Raw genomic sequence first — 20364 nt, forward strand, 5'->3', positions numbered from 1 at the left:
AGGGATATATGGGGTTATATGGGGTTATATGGGCAGTGCTGATCTGCTCCGATAGGTCTGCGGCTGGGATCACTGCAATATATGTGGTTACATAGGCATATATAGGGTTATATGGGGTCATATGGGGGGCTATAGGGGGTTATATAGGGTTATATGGGGTCATATGGGGGGCTATAGGGGGTTATATGGGGTTATATAGGGATATATGGGGTTATATGGGGTCATATGGGGTCATATGGGGGGCTGTAGGGGGTTATATAGGGTTATATGGGGTTATATGGGGTTATATGGGGTTATATAGGGGTTATATGGGGTTATATAGGGTTATATGGGGTTATAGGGGGTTATAGGGGGTTATAGGGGGTTATATGGGGTTTATATGGGGTTAGATGGGGTTATAGGGGGTTATATGGGGTTATAGGGGGTTATAGGGGGTTATATGGGGTTATATGGGGTCATAGGGGGTTATAGGGGGTTATAGGGGGATATATGGGGTTATATGGGGCTATAGGGGGATATATATGGTTATATAGGGCTTTAGGGGGTTCTATGGGGTTCTATGGGGTTATAGGAGGATATATGGGGTTATATAGGTCTATAGGGGGTTCTATGGGGTTCTATGGGGTTCTATGGGGTTATAGGGTGTATATAAGGTTATATAGGGCTATCGGGGGTTCTGTGGGGTTCTATGGGGTTCTATGGGGTTCTATGGGGTTATAGGGGGTATATGGGGTTATATAGGGCTATAGGGGGTTCTATGGGGTTCTATGGGGTTCTATGGGGTTATAGGGGGATATATGGGGTTATATAGGGCTATAGGGGGTTCTGTGGGGTTCTATGGGGTTCCATGGGGTTCTATGGGGTTATAGGGGGTATATGGGGTTATATAGGGCTATAGGGGGTTCTATGGGGTTCTATGGGGTTCTATGGGGTTATAGGGGGATATATGGGGTTATATGGGGCTATAGGGGGTTCTATGGGGTACTATGGGGCTCTATTGCCCCGGTGACGTGGTACCTTTCTCAGCCAATGAGACGCGGTAGTTCTCGAGGAAGATGACCTTGAGTCGATCCCCCACAGCCGGGTCGTGATTCACCACGTCCCCGATCGACGTGATCAGTTTGATGATCAGCTTCGCCATGTGGTAACCTGGGGCGGCCTATAGATGTATATAGGGATCAATAGGGAGCCATAGGGATCAATAGGGAGCCATAGGGATCAATAGGGAGCCATAGGGAAACATTGGGATCAATAGGGAGCCATAGGGATCAATAGGAAACCATTGGTACACATGTGATACCCCAAGCAGCCTGCAGGGGGCGACAAAGTACACACATATATATATATATAGGGGGCCATAGGGATCAATAGGGAGCCATAGGGATCAATAGGGAGCCATAGAGACCCTATAGGGATCAATAGGGAGCCATAGGGATCAATAGGGAGCCATAGGGATCAATAGGGCTGTGATCAGCTTGATGATCAGCTTTGCCATGTGGTAACCTGGGGCGGCCTATATCATATATGTATATAGGGATCAATAGGGAGCCATAGGGATCAATAGGGATCAATAGGGATCAATAGGGAGCCATAGGGAAACATTGGGATCAATAGGGATCAATAGGGAGCCATAGGGATCAATAGGGAGCCATAGGGATCAATAGGGAGCCATAGAGACCCTATAGGGATCAATAGGGAGCCATAGGGATCAATAGGGAGCCATAGGGAGCCATAGGGATCAATAGGGAAACATTGGGATCAATAGGGAGCCATAGGGAGCCATAGGGATCAATAGGGAGCCATAGGGATCAATAGGGCAGTGATCAGCTTGATGATCAGCTTCGCCATGTGGTAACCTGGGGCGGCCTATATCATATATGTATATAGGGATCAATAGGGAGCCATAGGGATCAATAGGGAGCCATAGGGATCAATAGGGGGCCATAGGGATCAATAGGGGGCCATAGGGATCAATAGGGAGCCATAGGGAACCATTGGGACACATGTGATACCCCGAGTGGCCTGCAGGGGGCGACACATCATATATGTATATAGGGAACCCTAGGGAACCATTGGGAGCCACTGGGACACATAGTGACCCATTGAGAGCCATAGTGACACATAGGGATAAATAGGGACCCATAGGGACACATAGAGATCCCATAGAGATCCCATAGGGACCTACAGGAATACATAGAGACTCATAGCGACCCATACAGACCCCTTAGAGACCCCATAGGGACATACAGAGACCCCTTAGAGACCCCATAGGGAACCATAGGGACCCATAGAGACCCATAGGGATCAATATGGATGCATAGGGACCCACAAGGACACATAGGGACCCATAGGGAGCCATAGGGAACCAGGGGCGGCCTGCAGGGGGCGATATAGCACATGCATATATATAGGGGTCAATAGGGAGCCATAGGGATCAATAGGGAGCCATAGGGATCAATAGGGAGCCATAGGGAAACATTGGGATCAATAGGGAGTCATAGGGATCAATAGGGAGCCATAGGGATCAATAGGGGGCCATAGGGATCAATAGGGAGCCATAGGGAAACATTGGGATCAATAGGGAGCCATAGGGATCAATAGGGAGCCATAGGGATCAATAGGGGGCCATAGGGATCAATAGGGAGCCATAGGGAACCATTGGGATCAATAGGGAGCCATAGGGATCAATAGGGGGCCATAGGGATCAATAGGGAGCCATAGGGAACCATTGGGACACATGTGATACCCCGAGTGGCCTGTAGGGGGAGACACATCATATACGTATATAGGGACACATAGGGAACCATTGGGACACATGTAATACCCCGAGCGGCCTGCAGGGGGCGACACAGCACATACATAGGGAACCATTGGGACCCATAGAGACCCATAGGGACACGTAGGGAACCATTGGGACACATAGAGACCCATAGCAACCCATAGGGACTCATAAAGACCCCATAGCGACCCATAGGGACCCACTGAGACCCATAGGGACACATAGAGACCCCGCTGAGAGCCATAGGGACCTATAGGGACACATTGAGAACCACAGGGACCCATAGAGACACACAGGGACCCATAGAGACACATAGGGACACACAGAGACCCACAGGGATGCATAGGGACCCATTGGGACACATAGAGACCCTGCTGAGACCCATAGGGACACATAGAGACCCATAGGGAACCATAGGGATGCATAGGGACCCATTGGGAAACATAGAGACCCTGCTGAGACCCATAGGGACCCCATAGGGACCCCATAGAGACCCATAGGGACACACAGGGACCCATAGGGACCTATGGGGACATACAGGGACCCATAGAGACCCATAGGGAACCATAGGGATGCATAGGGACCCACTGAGATACATAGAGACCCCATTGAGACCCATAGGGACACATAGAGGCCCCACAGAGACCCATAGGGACACACAGGGACTCATAGTGACCCATAGATACACACAGGGACCCATAGGGACCCATAGAGACCCATAGTGACCCACTGACACTCCCAGGGACCCATAGGGACTCATAGAGACACACAGGGACCCATAGAGACCCCATTGAGACCCATAGGGACCCATAGAGACCCATAGAGACCCATAGAGACCCCATAGAGACCCATAGGGACCCATAGAGACCCCTTAGAGACTCCATAGGGACTCATAGGGACCCTTAGAGACCCCATAGGGACTCCATAGGGACACATAGAGACAGAAAGGAACACATAGAGACCCCATAGAGATCCATAGGGACCCCATAGAGAACCATAGGGACCTATAGGGACACACAGGGACCCATAGAGACCCATAGGGACACATAGAGACCCTGCTGAGATCCATAGGGACCCAATAGAGACCCATAGGGACCTATAGGGACACACAGAGACCCATAGGGATGCATAGGGACCCATTGGGATACACTGAGACCCCGCTGAGACCCATAGAGACCCATAGGGACACACTGAGACCCCGCTGAGACCCATAGGGACCTATAGGGACCCACAGGGATGCATAGGGACCCATTGGGACTCATAGAGACCCATAGGGACCCATAGGGACATATTGAGACCCCATAGAGACCCATAGCGACCCATAGGGACGCACAGGGACCCATAGAGACCCCATTGAGACCCATAGGGACCCATAGGGACGCACAGGGACCCATAGAGACCCCATTGAGACCCATAGGGACCCATAGGGACGCACAGAGACCCCATAGAGACCCCATTGAGACCCACAGGGACTCCATAGGTACACATAGAGACACAAAGGAACACATAGAGACCCCATAGAGATCCATAGGGACCCCATAGAGACCCATAGGGACCCCATAGAGAACCATAGGGACCTATAGGGACACACAGGGACCCATAGAGACCCATAGGGACACATAGAGACCCTGCTGAGATCCATAGGGACCCAATAGAGACCCATAGGGACCTATAGGGACACACAGAGACCCATAGGGATGCATAGGGACCCATTGGGATACACTGAGACCCCGCTGAGACCCATAGAGACCCATAGGGACACACAGAGACCACGCTGAGACCCATAGGGACCCATAGGGACCCATAGGGACACACTGAGACCCATAGAGACCCATAGGGACCTATAGGGATGCACAGGGACCCATAGGGACCCACAGATACACACAGGGACCCATAGGGACCCCCCCCGCCCCATAGGACCCCCCTGCCCCATAGGACCCCACTCACCTTCCCCCCAATCATGACGGTGCGGGGCACGAAGGCTTTATTCGGCTCCTTCTTAATCCCTGCGGAGGACGGAGGGGTTGGGGGGCGACCCATATGATGGGGGGGGTCTATGGGGTCTGTGGGGCAGGATCTATGGGGGAGGCTATGGGGCAGTATCTATGGGGCAGGATCTATGGGGCAGTATCTATGGGGCAGGCAGGATCTATGGGACAGTATCTATGGAGCAGGCTATGGGGCAGGCAGGATCTATAGGGCAGGCAGGATCTATGGGGCAGGATCTATGGGGCAGGCAGGATCTCTGGGGCAGGTAGGATCTATGGGGCAGGCAGGATCTATGGGACAGTATCTATGGGGCAGGATCTATGGGGCAGTATCTATGGGGAAGCTATGGGTCATGCTATGGGGCAGTATCTATGGGGCAGTATCTATGGGGCAGTATCTATGGGTCATGCTATGGGACAGTATCTATGGGGCAGCTATGGGTCATGCTATGGGGCAGCTATGGGGCAGTATCTATGGGGCAGGCAGTATCTATGGGGCACCTATGGGTCATGCTATGGGGCAGTATCTATGGGGCAGTATCTATGGGGCAGGCAGGATCTATGGGGCAGTATCTATGGGGCAGGCAGTATCTATGGGTCATGCTATGGGGCAGTATCTATGGGGCAGAGGACTCACTGTTGTACAGGGTGATGACGTGCAGGCAGTTGAGCAGCTGCCTCTTGTACTCGTGGATCCTTTGGACCAGGCAGTATCTATGGGGCAGTATCTATGGGGCAGTATCTATGGGGCAGGATCTATGGGGCAGTATCTATGGGGCAGGATCTATGGGGCAGGATCTATGGGGCAGTATCTATGGGGCAGGATCTATGGGTCATGCTATGGGACAGTATCTATGGGGCAGGATCTATGGGGCAGGATCTATGGGGCAGTATCTATGGGGCAGCTATGGGTCATGCTATGGGGCAGTATCTATGGGGCAGGCAGTATCTATGGGGCAGGCAGTATCTATGGGGCAGGCAGAATCTATGGGGCAGGATCTATGGGGCAGTATCTATGGGGCAGGCAGTATCTATGGGGCAGTATCTATGGGGCACTCACTGTTGTACAGGGTGATGACATGGAGGCAGTTGAGCAGCTGCCTCTTGTACTCGTGGATCCTTTGGACCAGGCAATATCTATGGGGCAGTATCTATGGGGCAGGCAGTATCTATGGGGCAGTATCTATGGGGCAGTATCTATGGGGCAGGATCTATGGGGCAGTATCTATGGGGCAGGATCTATGGGGCAGTATCTATGGGGCAGGATCTATGGGTCATGCTATGGGACAGTATCTATGGGGCAGGATCTATGGGGCAGGATCTATGGGGCAGGATCTATGGGGCAGCTATGGGTCATGCTATGGGACAGTATCTATGGGGCAGGATCTATGGGGCAGGATCTATGTGTCACTCACTGTTGTACAGGGTGATGACGTGCAGGCAGTTGAGCAGCTGCTGTTTAGGGCAGGGCTCTATAGGGCAGGGCTCTATGGCTCAGGCTATGGAGCAGGATCTATGGGGCAAGCAGTATCTATGGGGCAGGATCTATGGGGCAGTATCTATGGGGCAGTATCTATGGGGCACTCACTGTTGTACAGGGTGATGACATGGAGGCAGTTGAGCAGCTGCCTCTTGTACTCGTGGATCCTTTGGACCAGGCAATATCTATGGGGCAGTATCTATGGGGCAGGCAGTATCTATGGGGCAGTATCTATGGGGCAGTATCTATGGGGCAGGCAGTATCTATGGGGCAGTATCTATGGGGCAGGGCTCTATGGCTCAGGCTATGGGGCAGGATCTATGGGGCAGCTATGGGGCAGTATCTATGGGGCAGTATCTATGGGGCACTCACTGTTGTACAGGGTGATGACATGGAGGCAGTTGAGCAGCTGCCTCTTGTACTCGTGGATCCTTTGGACCAGGCAATATCTATGGGGCAGTATCTATGGGGCAGGCAGTATCTATGGGGCAGTATCTATGGGGCAGTATCTATGGGGCAGGCAGTATCTATGGGGCAGTATCTATGGGGCAGGGCTCTATGGCTCAGGCTATGGGGCAGGATCTATGGGTCATGCTATGGGGCAGTATCTATGGGGCAGTATCTATGTGTCACTCACTGTTGTACAGGGTGATGACGTGCAGGCAGTTGAGCAGCTGCCTCTTGTACTCATGGATCCTTTTGACCAGGCAATATCTATGGGGCAGGATCTATGGGGCAGGATCTATGGGGCAGTATCTATGGGGCAGGCAGTATCTATGGGGCAGCATCTATGGGACAGGCAGCATCTATGGGGCAGGCAGTATCTATTGGGGCAGCTATGGGTCATGCTATGGGGCAGTATCTATGGGGCAATATCTATGGGGCAGTATCTATGGGGCAGGCAGGATCTATGGGGCAGTATCTATGGGGCAGGATCTATGGGTCAGGATCTATGGGGCAGTATCTATGGGGCAGCTATGGGGCAGGATCTATGGGGCAGTATCTATGGGGCACTCACTGTTGTACAGGGTGATGACATGGAGGCAGTTGAGCAGCTGCCTCTTGTACTCGTGGATCCTTTGGACCAGGCAATATCTATGGGGCAGTATCTATGGGGCAGGCAGTATCTATGGGGCAGTATCTATGGGGCAGTATCTATGGGGCAGGCAGTATCTATGGGGCAGTATCTATGGGGCAGGGCTCTATGGCTCAGGCTATGGGGCAGGATCTATGGGTCATGCTATGGGGCAGTATCTATGGGGCAGTATCTATGTGTCACTCACTGTTGTACAGGGTGATGACGTGCAGGCAGTTGAGCAGCTGCCTCTTGTACTCATGGATCCTTTTGACCAGGCAATATCTATGGGGCAGGATCTATGGGGCAGGATCTATGGGGCAGTATCTATGGGGCAGGCAGTATCTATGGGGCAGCATCTATGGGACAGGCAGCATCTATGGGGCAGGCAGTATCTATTGGGGCAGCTATGGGTCATGCTATGGGGCAGTATCTATGGGGCAATATCTATGGGGCAGTATCTATGGGGCAGGCAGGATCTATGGGGCAGTATCTATGGGGCAGGATCTATGGGTCAGGATCTATGGGGCAGTATCTATGGGGCAGCTATGGGGCAGGATCTATGGGGCAGTATCTATGGGGCACTCACTGTTGTACAGGGTGATGACATGGAGGCAGTTGAGCAGCTGCCTCTTGTACTCGTGGATCCTTTGGACCAGGCAATATCTATGGGGCAGTATCTATGGGGCAGGCAGTATCTATGGGGCAGTATCTATGGGGCAGTATCTATGGGGCAGGCAGTATCTATGGGGCAGTATCTATGGGGCAGGGCTCTATGGCTCAGGCTATGGGGCAGGATCTATGGGTCATGCTATGGGGCAGTATCTATGGGGCAGTATCTATGTGTCACTCACTGTTGTACAGGGTGATGACGTGCAGGCAGTTGAGCAGCTGCCTCTTGTACTCATGGATCCTTTTGACCAGGCAATATCTATGGGGCAGGATCTATGGGGCAGGATCTATGGGGCAGTATCTATGGGGCAGGCAGTATCTATGGGGCAGCATCTATGGGACAGGCAGCATCTATGGGGCAGGCAGTATCTATTGGGGCAGCTATGGGTCATGCTATGGGGCAGTATCTATGGGGCAATATCTATGGGGCAGTATCTATGGGGCAGGCAGGATCTATGGGGCAGTATCTATGGGGCAGGATCTATGGGTCAGGATCTATGGGGCAGTATCTATGGGGCAGCTATGGGGCAGGATCTATGGGGCAGTATCTATGGGCACTCACTGTTGTACAGGGTGATGACATGGAGGCAGTTGAGCAGCTGCCTCTTGTACTCGTGGATCCTTTGGACCAGGCAATATCTATGGGGCAGTATCTATGGGGCAGGCAGTATCTATGGGGCAGTATCTATGGGGCAGTATCTATGGGGCAGGCAGTATCTATGGGGCAGTATCTATGGGGCAGGGCTCTATGGCTCAGGCTATGGGGCAGGATCTATGGGTCATGCTATGGGGCAGTATCTATGGGGCAGTATCTATGTGTCACTCACTGTTGTACAGGGTGATGACGTGCAGGCAGTTGAGCAGCTGCCTCTTGTACTCATGGATCCTTTTGACCAGGCAATATCTATGGGGCAGGATCTATGGGGCAGGATCTATGGGGCAGTATCTATGGGGCAGGCAGTATCTATGGGGCAGCATCTATGGGACAGGCAGCATCTATGGGGCAGGCAGTATCTATTGGGGCAGCTATGGGTCATGCTATGGGGCAGTATCTATGGGGCAATATCTATGGGGCAGTATCTATGGGGCAGGCAGGATCTATGGGGCAGTATCTATGGGGCAGGATCTATGGGGCAGTATCTATGGGGCAGTATCTATGGGTCATGCTATGGGGCAGTATCTATGGGGCAGTATCTATGGGGCAGTATCTATGGGGCAGGCAGTATCTATGGGGCAGTATCTATGGGGCAGTATCTATGGGGCAGCTATGGGTCTATGGTATGCTATGGGGCAGCTATGGGGCAGTATCTATGGGGCAGGATCTATGGGGCAGGCAGTATCTATGGGGCAGCTATGGGTCATGCTATGGGGCAGTATCTATGGGGCAGGCAGGATCTATGGGGCAGTATCTATGGGGCAGGCAGTATCTATGGGGCAGTATCTATGGGGCAGTATCTATGGGGCAGGATCTATGGGGCAGTATCTATGGGGCAGTATCTATGGGTCATGCTATGGGGCAGTATCTATGGGGCAGTATCTATGGGGCAGTATCTATGGGGCAGGCAGTATCTATGGGGCAGTATCTATGGGGCAGTATCTATGGGGCAGCTATGGGTTATGCTATGGGGCAGCTATGGGGCAGTATCTATGGGGCAGGATCTATGGGGCAGGCAGTATCTATGGGGCAGCTATGGGTCATGCTATGGGGCAGTATCTATGGGGCAGGCAGGATCTATGGGGCAGTATCTATGGGGCAGGCAGTATCTATGGGGCAGTATCTATGGGGCAGTATCTATGGGGCAGGATCTATGGGGCAGTATCTATGGGGCAGCTATGGGGCAGGCAGGATCTATGGGGCAGTATCTATGGGGCAGTATCTATGGGGCAGGCAGTATCTATGGGGCAGTATCTATGTGTCACTCACTGTTGTACAGGGTGATGACATGGAGGCAGTTGAGCAGCTGCCTCTTGTACTCGTGGATCCTTTTGACCTGCACATCAAACAGCCCCGACGGGTTCACACGCACCCCGTAATCGCGCTCCAGCTGCGCCGCAAACTTCACCTTGTTCTCCTATGGGGGGCAGAAATGGGGTCAGACCCATAGCGACACATTGAGACCCATAGAGACCTATAGAGACCCTTAGGGACACATTGAGACCCCATAGGGACACATTGAGACCCCATAGAGACCCATAGCGACACATATGGACCTATAGCAGTGACACAAACTTCACCTTGTTCTCCTGGGGGGGGGCAGAAATGGGGTCAGACCCATAGCGACACATAGGGACACACTGAGACCCCATAGGGACCCATAGGGATACATTGAAACCCCATAGAGACCCATAGGAACACATAGGGACACATTGAGACCCATAGAGACACATAGGGACACATAGGGACCCACTGTGACCCATAGCGACCCATAGGGACACACTGAGACCCCATAGAGACCCATAGCGACCCATAGGGACCCATAGCAGTGACACAAACTTCACCTTGTTCTCCTATGGGGGGCACAGAAATGGGGTCAGACCCATAGGGACACATAGGGACACATTGAGACCCCATAGAGACCTATAGAGACCCATAGCGACACATTGAGACCCCATAGAGACCCACTGTGACCCATAGCGACCCATAGGGACACATAGGGACCTATAGCAGTGACACAAACTTCACCTTGTTCTCCTGTGGGGGGACAGAAATGGGGTCAGACCCATAGGGACACATTGAGACCCATAGAGACCCATAGGGACCCATAGGGACCCATAGAGACCCATAGGGACCCATAGGGACCCATAGAGACCCATAGGGACACATAGGGACACATTGAGACCCATAGAGACCTATAGAGACCCATAGAGACACATAGAGACACATTGAGACCCCAGAGAGACCCATAGAGACCCATAGGGACACATAGAGACCCATAGGGACACATAGAGACACCATAGAGACCTATAGAGACCCATAGCGACCCATAGGGACACATTGAGACCCCATAGAGACCTATAGAGACCCATAGCGACACATTGAGACCCCATAGAAACCTATAGCAAGCAACTTAGTACCTGTTTGACTTTGGCCACGTCCCGTATGAAGGTGTCGTCGTTCTCAGAGCCTTCAGCCGCTGCAGCTGGTCCAGGTCGGCCACAAACTCGTCACCGATGCGCTGGGGGGAAAAAGGGGGCGGGGGGGGGACAGTCAGACCCATAGTGACCCATAGGGAACCATAGGGACACATAGGGAACCATAGCGACCCATAGAGACACATAGGGAACCATAGCAACCCATAGGGAACCACAGAGACCCATAGAGACCCATAGGGAACCATAGCGACCCATAGGGAACCATAGCGACACATAGAGACCCATAGGGACACATAGGCAACCATAGCGACCCATAGCAGCCCATAGAGACACATAGGGAACCATAGCAACCCATAGAGACCCATAGCGCCCCATAGCAACCCATAGGGAACCATAGTAACCCTTAGCGACCCACAGGGAACCATAGGGAACCATAGCGGCCCATAGAGACCCATAGGGACACATAGAGACCCATAGCGCCCCATAGCAACCCATAGGGAACCATAGTAACCCTTAGCAACCCATAGGAAACCATAGCGACCCATAGAGACCCATAGGGACACATAGAGACCCATAGCGCCCCATAGCAACCCATAGGGAACCATAGTAACCCTTAGCGACCCATAGGGATCCATAGCGACCCATAGAGACCCATAGGGACACATAGAGACTCATAGCGACCCATAGAGACACATAGAGACCCATAGGGAACCATAGAGACCCATAGGGACACATAGGGAACCATAGCAACCCATGGAGACACATAGGGAACCATAGGGACACATAGGGAACCACAGAGACCCATAGAGACCCATAGGGAACCATAGCGACCCATAGGGAACCATAGCGACCCATAGAGACCCATAGGGAACCATAGGGACACATAAGGAACCACAGAGACCCATAGGGAACCATAGGGACACATAGCGACACATAGAGACACATAGAGACCCATAGGGAACCATAGAGACCCATAGAGACCCATAGGGAACCATAGAGACCCATAGCAACCCATAGAGACACGTAGGAACCCATAGGGAATCATAGTGACCCATAGAGACCCATAGGGAACCATAGGGACACATAGGGACCCATAGGGAACCATAGCGACCCATAGGGAACCATAGGGACACATAGGGAACCATAGCGACCCATAGAGACACATAGAGAACCATAGGGACCCATAGAGACACATAGGGACCCATAGGGAACCATAGCGACCCATAGAGACCCCATAGGGAACCACAGCGACCCATAGAGACCCATAGGGAACCATAGGGACACATAGGGAACCATAGCGACCCATAGAGACACATAGAGAACCATAGGGACCCATAGAGACACATAGGGACCCATAGGGAACCATAGCGACCCATAGAGACCCCATAGGGAACCATAGGGACCCATAGGGAACCACAGAGACCCATAGAGACCCATAGGGAACCATAGGGACACATAGGGAACCACAGAGACCCATAGAGACCCATAGGGAACCATAGGGACACATAGGGAACCATAGAGACCCATAGCGACCCATAGGGACCCATAGGGACACATAGGGAACCATAGAGACACATAGGGAACCATAGCGACCCATAGAGACACATAGAGACCTATAGGGAACCATAGCGACCCATAGAGACCCATAGGGAACCATAGGGACACATAGGGATCCATAGGGAACCATAGAGACCCACAGAGACCCATAGCGAACCATAGCGACCCATAGAGACCCATAGGGAACCATAGAGACACGTAGGAACCCATAGGGAATCATAGTGACCCATAGAGACCCATAGGGAACCATAGGGACACATAGGGACCCATAGGGAACCATAGCGACCCATAGGGAACCATAGGGACACATAGGGAACCATAGCGACCCATAGAGACACATAGAGAACCATAGGGACCCATAGAGACACATAGGGACCCATAGGGAACCATAGCGACCCATAGAGACCCCATAGGGAACCATAGGGACCCATAGGGAACCACAGAGACCCATAGAGACCCATAGGGAACCATAGGGACACATAGGGAACCACAGAGACCCATAGAGACCCATAGGGAACCACAGAGACACATAGGGAACCATAGAGACACATAGAGACCCATAGGGACCTATAGGGACACACAGAGACCCATAGGGACACATGGGAACAGATAGGGACACATAGAGACCCATAGGGATGCATAGGGACACACGGACCCATAGAGACCCATAGGGACACATAGGGAACCATAGCGACCCATAGAGACCCATAGGGAACCACAGAGACCCATAGCAACCCATAGAGACATGTAGGAACCCATAGGGAATCATAGTGACCCATAGAGACCCATAGGGACCCATAGGGAACCATAGAGGCTGCCCCATAGCTGCCCCATAGCTGCCTCATGGCTGCCCCATAGCTGCCCCATAGCCGCCCCATAGCTGCCCCATAGATGCCCTATGGCTGTCCCATAGCTGTCCCATAGCCACCCCATAGCTGCCCCATGACTGCCCCATAGAGACCCATAGCTAGCTGCCCCATAGCCGCCCCATAGCTGCCCCATGGCCGCCCATAGCTGCCCCATAGCCGCCCCATAGCTGCCCCATAGCTGCCCCATAGCTAACCTCAGCGATGACCTCGGCCAGCCCGGGTCTTGCAGAGCAGCAGCCATCGGCGTGGGGTGATGCCGTTGGTTTTGTTCTGAACTTATGGGGGTCCAGCTCATAGAAATCCTTAAAGCTGGGGGGGAAGAGGGAACACGTATGGAACATGTATGGGACATGTATGGGACATGTATGGGACATGTATGGGACATGTATGGAACATGTATGGACATGTATGGAACATGTATGGACATGTATGGGACATGTATGGGACATGTATGGGACATGTATGGGACATGTATGGGACATGTATGGGACATGTATGGGACAGGTATGGAACATGTATGGGACACGTATGGGACACGTATGGGACACGTATGGACCGTATGGGACACGTATGGGACACGTATGGGACACGTATGGGACACGTATGGGACAAGTATGGGACACGTATGGGACACGTATGGGACAGTATGGGACATGTATGGGACATGTATGGGACAGGTATGGGACACGTATGGGACAGGTATGGGACATGTATGGGACATGTATGGACATGTATGGGACATGTATGGACACGTATGGGACATGTATGGGACATGTATGTTGGACATGTATGGACACGTATGGACACGTATGGGACACGTATGGAACATGTATGGGACATGTATGGGACAGTATGGGACATGTATGGGACATGTATGAACATTATGGACACTATGGACATGGGAACATGTATGGACATTGGACATGTATGGACATGTATGGACATGTATGGGACATGTATGGGACATGTATGGGACATGTATGGACATGATGGGACATGTATGGGACATGTATGGGACAGGTATGGGACATGTATGGGACACGTATGGGACACGTATGGACAGTATGGGACACGTATGGGACACGTATGGGACACGTATGGGACACGTATGGGACATGTATGGGACATGTATGGGACACGTATGGGACACGTATGGGACACGTATGGGACACGTTGGAGTATGGACATGTATGGACACGTATGGGACACGTATGGGGACACGTATGGGACACGTATGGGACACGTATGGGACACGTATGGGAACATGTATGGACAGGTATGGGACATGTGTGGGACAGGTATGGGACATGTATGGGACATGTATGGGACATGTATGGAACATATATGAACACGTATGGGACACGTATGGGACACGTATGGGACACGTATGGAACACGTATGGGACACGTATGGGACACGTATGGAACATGTATGGGACATGTATGGGTCATGTATGGAACAGGATGGGACACGGTATGGGACACGTATGGGACACGTATGGGACACGTATGGGACACGTATGGGACACGTATGGAGTATGGACAGTATGGACAGTATGGGACACGTATGGGACACGTATGGGACACGTATGGGACACGTATGGGACACGTATGGGACATGTATGGGACACGTATGGGACACGTATGGTGACACGTATGGGGCACGTATGGGACACGTATGGGACACGTATGGAACATGTATGGGACACGTATGGACATGTATGGGACATGTATGGGACATGTATGGGACAAGTATGGGACACGTATGGGACACGTATGGGGAGACATGTATGGGACACGTATGTAATGGACACGTATGGGACATGTATGGGACATGTATGGGACATGTATGGGACCCATACATACATACATATGTATGACCCATTTATGATCCACATATAACCCAAACATGACATGTATGACCCATGTATGACCCACGTATGATCCACATATGACAAGTATGACCCACACATGACATGTATGACCCTGGTATGCCCCACATATGACCCACACATGACACATATGACCCACGTATGATCCCCCTATGACACGTATGACACACGTATGACCCACATATGACACGTATGACACACGTATGACACACGTATGACACACGTGCCCCCCCCCATGACGCACACGCTCTGTTTGAGGATGTCGGAGTGGATCTGTGCCACCCCATTGACGGCGTGTGACCCTCACATGACATGTATGACCCCACATATGACACGTATGACCCACATATGATATGTATGACTCATGTATGACCCACATATGACCCACACATGACCCCCATATGACACATATGACACACACATGACACGTATAACCCCCATATGACCCACACATGACCTACGTATGACCCACACATGACACATATGACCCATGTATGACATGTATGACCCCCATATGACACGTATGACCCCCATATGACACATATGACCCACACATGACACGTATGACCCATGTATGGCCCACACATGACCCACATATGACACCTATGACCCCCATATGACACATATGACCCCCATATGACACGTATGACCCACACATGACACATATGACACGTATGACCCACACATGACCCACATATGCCACACATGACCCACACATGACCCACATATGCCACACATGACCCACACATGACCCACATATGATATGTATGACCCACATATGACACGTATGACCCATGTATGACCCACACATGACACGTATGACCCACACATGACACGTATGACCCATGTATGACCCACACATGACACGTATGACCCACATATGACTCGTATGATCCATGTATGACCCACACATGACATGTATGACCCACACCTGACATTTATGACCCACACATGACACAAGTATGACCCGTATGCCCCCCCCTCGTGACGCACACGCTCTGTTTGAGGATGTCGGAGTGGATCTGTGCCACCCCATTGACGGCGTGTGACCCGGCGATGCAGAGATGCGCCATGTTGATGCGTTTCACAGCCCCCTCCTCGACCAGAGACATGCGACGCAGCCGGTCGTGGTCACCCGGGAACGACGCGTACACGCGCTGGGGGGCACCAATAGGGGGGTCAGGGGGGGGATGTGACCCATAGACCCCATAGCTCCGCCCCATAGAGACCCCAAACCCCATAGAGACCCCCAGCCCCTGCCCCATAGCTCTTCCACCAAACCCCATAGAGACCCCCCAGCCCCTGCCCCATAGCTCTTCCCCATAGAGACCCCCAGCCCCATAGAGACCCCCACTGCCCCATAGAGACCCCCCCATCCCATAGAGACCCCAAACCCCATAGAGACCCCCACTGCCCCATAGAGACCCCCACCCCCTGCCCCATAGCTCCGCCCCATAGAGCCCCCGACCCCATAGAGTCCCCAAACCCCATAGAGTGCCCCCCACCCCATAGAGTCCCCCCACCCCATAGACCCCCCCCGCGTCCCACCCCATAGAGTCCCCCCACCCCCCACCTCATAGATCCACCCCATATAGTCCCCCAACACCCCGCCCATAGAGACACCCCATAGAACATCCCCACCCCCCACCCCATAGAGCCTCCCCACACCCCACCCCATAGCTCCGCCCCATAGAGCCCCCCCAAACCCCATAGAGCCCCCCCACCCCATAGAGCACCCCCTGCCCCACAGAACCCCCCCACCCCATAGAGCCCCCAAACCCCATAGAGCCCCCCCGCCCCATAGAGTCCCCAAACCCCATAGAGCCACCCCCACCCCACAGAGTTCCCCCACCCCATAGAGCTCCCCGGGAACGACACGTACACGCGCTGGGGGGCACAAATAGGGGGGTCAGGGGGGGGATGAGACCCATAGAGACCCATAGAGCCCCCCCATAGAGACCCCCCGCCCCATAGAGACCCCAAACCCCATAGAGACCCCTGCCCCATAGAGACCCCCAACACCCCATAGAGTCCCCTCGCCCCATAGAGTCCCCCGCATCCCATAGAGCCCCCCACCCCATAAAGACCCCCACCACCTGCCCTATAGCTCTGCCCCATAGAGCCCCCCACCCCATATTGCCCCCCAGCCCCATAGAGCCCCCCCACCCCATAGAGCCCCCCCACTCCATAGAGACCCCAAACCCCATAGAGACCCCCCGCCCCATAGAGCCCCCCCATCCCATAGAGCCCCCCCACCCCATAGAGCCCCCCCACCCCATAGAGCTCCCCGGGAACGACGCGTACACGCGCTGGGGGGCACAAATAGGGGGGTCAGGGGGAGGATGTGACCCATAGAGACCCATAGAGCCCCCCCATAGAGCCCCCAGCCCCATAGAGACCCCAAACCACATAGAGACCCCTGCCCCATAGAGTCCCCTCGCCCCATAGAGTCCCCCGCATCCCATAGAGCCCCCCACCCCATAGAGCCCCACCACCTGCCCTATAGCTCTGCCCCATAGAGCCCCCCACCCCATAGAGCCCCCCCAGCCCCATAGAGACCCCCACTGCCCCATAGAGACCCCCCACTGACCCATAGAGACCCCAAACCCCATAGAGACCCCCACTGCCCCATAGAGACCCCCACCCCATAGAGCCCCACCACCCCCTGCCCCATAGCTCCACCCCATAGAGCCCCCGACCCCATAGAGTCCCCAAACCCCATAGAGCATCCCCTGCCCCATAGAGCCCCCTCGCCCCATAGAGCCCCACCACCCCATAGAGCCCACTACCCTATAGAGACCCCCCGCCCCATAGAGCCCCCCCAAACCCCATAGAGACCCCCGCCATCCCATAGAGTCCCCCCACCCCATAGAGCCCCCTAACCCCATAGAGCCACCCCCACCCCATAGAGCTCCCCAGGAACAACACATACACGCGCTGGGGGCACAAATACAGGGGGGTCGGGGGGGATGTGACCCATAGACCCCATAGCTCTGCCCCATAGAGACCCCAAACCCCATAGAGACCCCCAGCCCCTGCCCCATAGCTCCGCCCCATAGAGACCCCCAGCCCCATAGAGACCCCCACTGCCCCATAGAGACCCCCCCATCCCATAGAGACCCCAAACCCCATAGAGACCCCCACTGCCCCATAGAGACCCCCACCCCCTGCCCCATAGCTCCGCCCCATAGAGCCCCCGACCCCATAGAGTCCCCAAACCCCATAGAGTGCCCCCCACCCCATAGAGTCCCCCCACCCCATAGAGCCCCCCCGCGTCCCACCCCATAGAGTCCCCCCACCCCCCACCCCATAGATCCACCCCATATAGTCCCCCAACACCCCGCCCCATAGAGACACCCCATAGAACATCCCCACCCCCCACCCCATAGAGCCTCCCCACACCCCACCCCATAGCTCCGCCCCATAGAGCCCCCCCAAACCCCATAGAGCCCCCCCCACCCCATAGAGCACCCCCTGCCCCACAGAACCCCCCCACCCCATAGAGCCCCCAAACCCCATAGAGCCCCCCCGCCCCATAGAGTCCCCAAACCCCATAGAGCCACCCCCACCCCACAGAGTTCCCCCACCCCATAGAGCTCCCCGGGAACGACACGTACACGCACTGGGGGGCACAAATAGGGGGGTCAGGGGGGGGATGAGACCCATAGAGACCCATAGAGACCCCCCACCCCATAGAGATCCCAAACCCCATAGAGACCCCTGCCCCATAGAGACCCCCAACACCCCATAGAGTCCCCTCGCCCCATAGAGTCCCCCGCATCCCATAGAGCCCCCCACCCCATATTGCCCCCCCAGCGCCATAGAGACCCCCACTGCCCCATAGAGCCCCCCCACCCCATAGAGCCCTCACCAACCCCATAGAGCCCCCCCACCCCATAGACCCCACACCCCATAGAGACCCCCCAGCCCCATAGAGACCCCCCACCCCATAGAGCCCTCACCAACCCCATAGAGCCCCCCCACCCCATAGACCCCACACCCCATAGAGACCCCCCACCCCATAGAGACCCCCAGCCCCTACACCATAGCTCCGCCCCACAGAGACCCCCCACCCCATAGAGACCCCCAAACCCCATAGATCCACCCCATAGAGTCCCCCAACACCCTGCCCCATAGATACACCCCATAGAGCCCCCCCACCCCATAGAGACTCCCAGCCCCATAGAGGCCCCCCATAGAGCCCCCCAACCCATAGAGTCCCCCACCCCATAGCTCCGCCCCATAGAGGCCCACACCCCTTAGAGCCCCCCCACCCCATAGAGACCCCCCACACCCCGCCCCATAGAGCCCCCCCACCCCACAGACCCCCCCCCATGTCCGTACGTCGAGGAAGCGGCGGTTGATCTCGTAGATGATCTCGAGGTGCCGCGGCAGCAGCGCCTCCATCAGCCCGACCGGCCACCGCTCCAGCGCCTCCGGCAGCACCGTGTGGTTCGTGTACGCGCACGTGCGCACCGTGATGTCCCACGCCTGCGTGGGGGGGGAGGACCCGTAACTGCTCTGCCCCATAGCAGCTGTGACCCATAGCAGTTCAGCCCCATAGCAGTTCAGCCCCATAGCAGCTGTGACCCATAGCAGTTCAGCCCCATAGCACTGACTCATAGCAGCTGTGACCCATAGCAGTTCAGCCCCATAGCAGCACTGACCCATAGAGACACTGACTCATAGCAGCCCTGACCCATAACAGCTCTGCCCCATAGCAGCACTGACCCACAGCAGTTCAGCCCCATAGCAGCTGTAACCCATAACAGCTCTGCCCCATAGCGGCCCTGCCCATAGCAGCTGTGACCCATAGCAGTTCAGCCCCATAGCAGCACTGACACACGTGCGCACCGTGATGTCCCACGCCTACATGGGGGGGGGAGGACCCATAGCGACACTGACCCATAGCGGCCCTGCCCCATAGCGGCCCTGACCCATAGCAGTTCAGCCCCATAGC

At 54.4% G+C, this 20364-nt stretch overlaps 1 protein-coding gene across 1 annotated transcript in view; it reads right to left on the bottom strand.

Moving 5' to 3' along the window:
• The window catches only part of LOC140265005 (glycogen phosphorylase, muscle form-like), a 37831-nt gene extending 17897 nt beyond the window's left edge, over positions 1 to 19934 (bottom strand). Inside the window, 10 exon segments of the mRNA XM_072360885.1 lie at positions 1018 to 1159; positions 4727 to 4785; positions 9919 to 10066; positions 11070 to 11113; positions 11116 to 11170; positions 13708 to 13737; positions 13739 to 13785; positions 13788 to 13822; positions 16398 to 16561; positions 19749 to 19934. Of these exon segments, the coding sequence (XP_072216986.1) occupies positions 1018 to 1159; positions 4727 to 4785; positions 9919 to 10066; positions 11070 to 11113; positions 11116 to 11170; positions 13708 to 13737; positions 13739 to 13785; positions 13788 to 13822; positions 16398 to 16561; positions 19749 to 19934 (910 nt within the window).
• Between the last annotated feature and the right edge of the window lie 430 nt (positions 19935 to 20364).

Source organism: Excalfactoria chinensis, unplaced genomic scaffold, assembly GCF_039878825.1.
Source record: "Excalfactoria chinensis isolate bCotChi1 unplaced genomic scaffold, bCotChi1.hap2 Scaffold_384, whole genome shotgun sequence".
Taxonomy (NCBI): Eukaryota; Metazoa; Chordata; class Aves; order Galliformes; family Phasianidae; genus Excalfactoria; species Excalfactoria chinensis.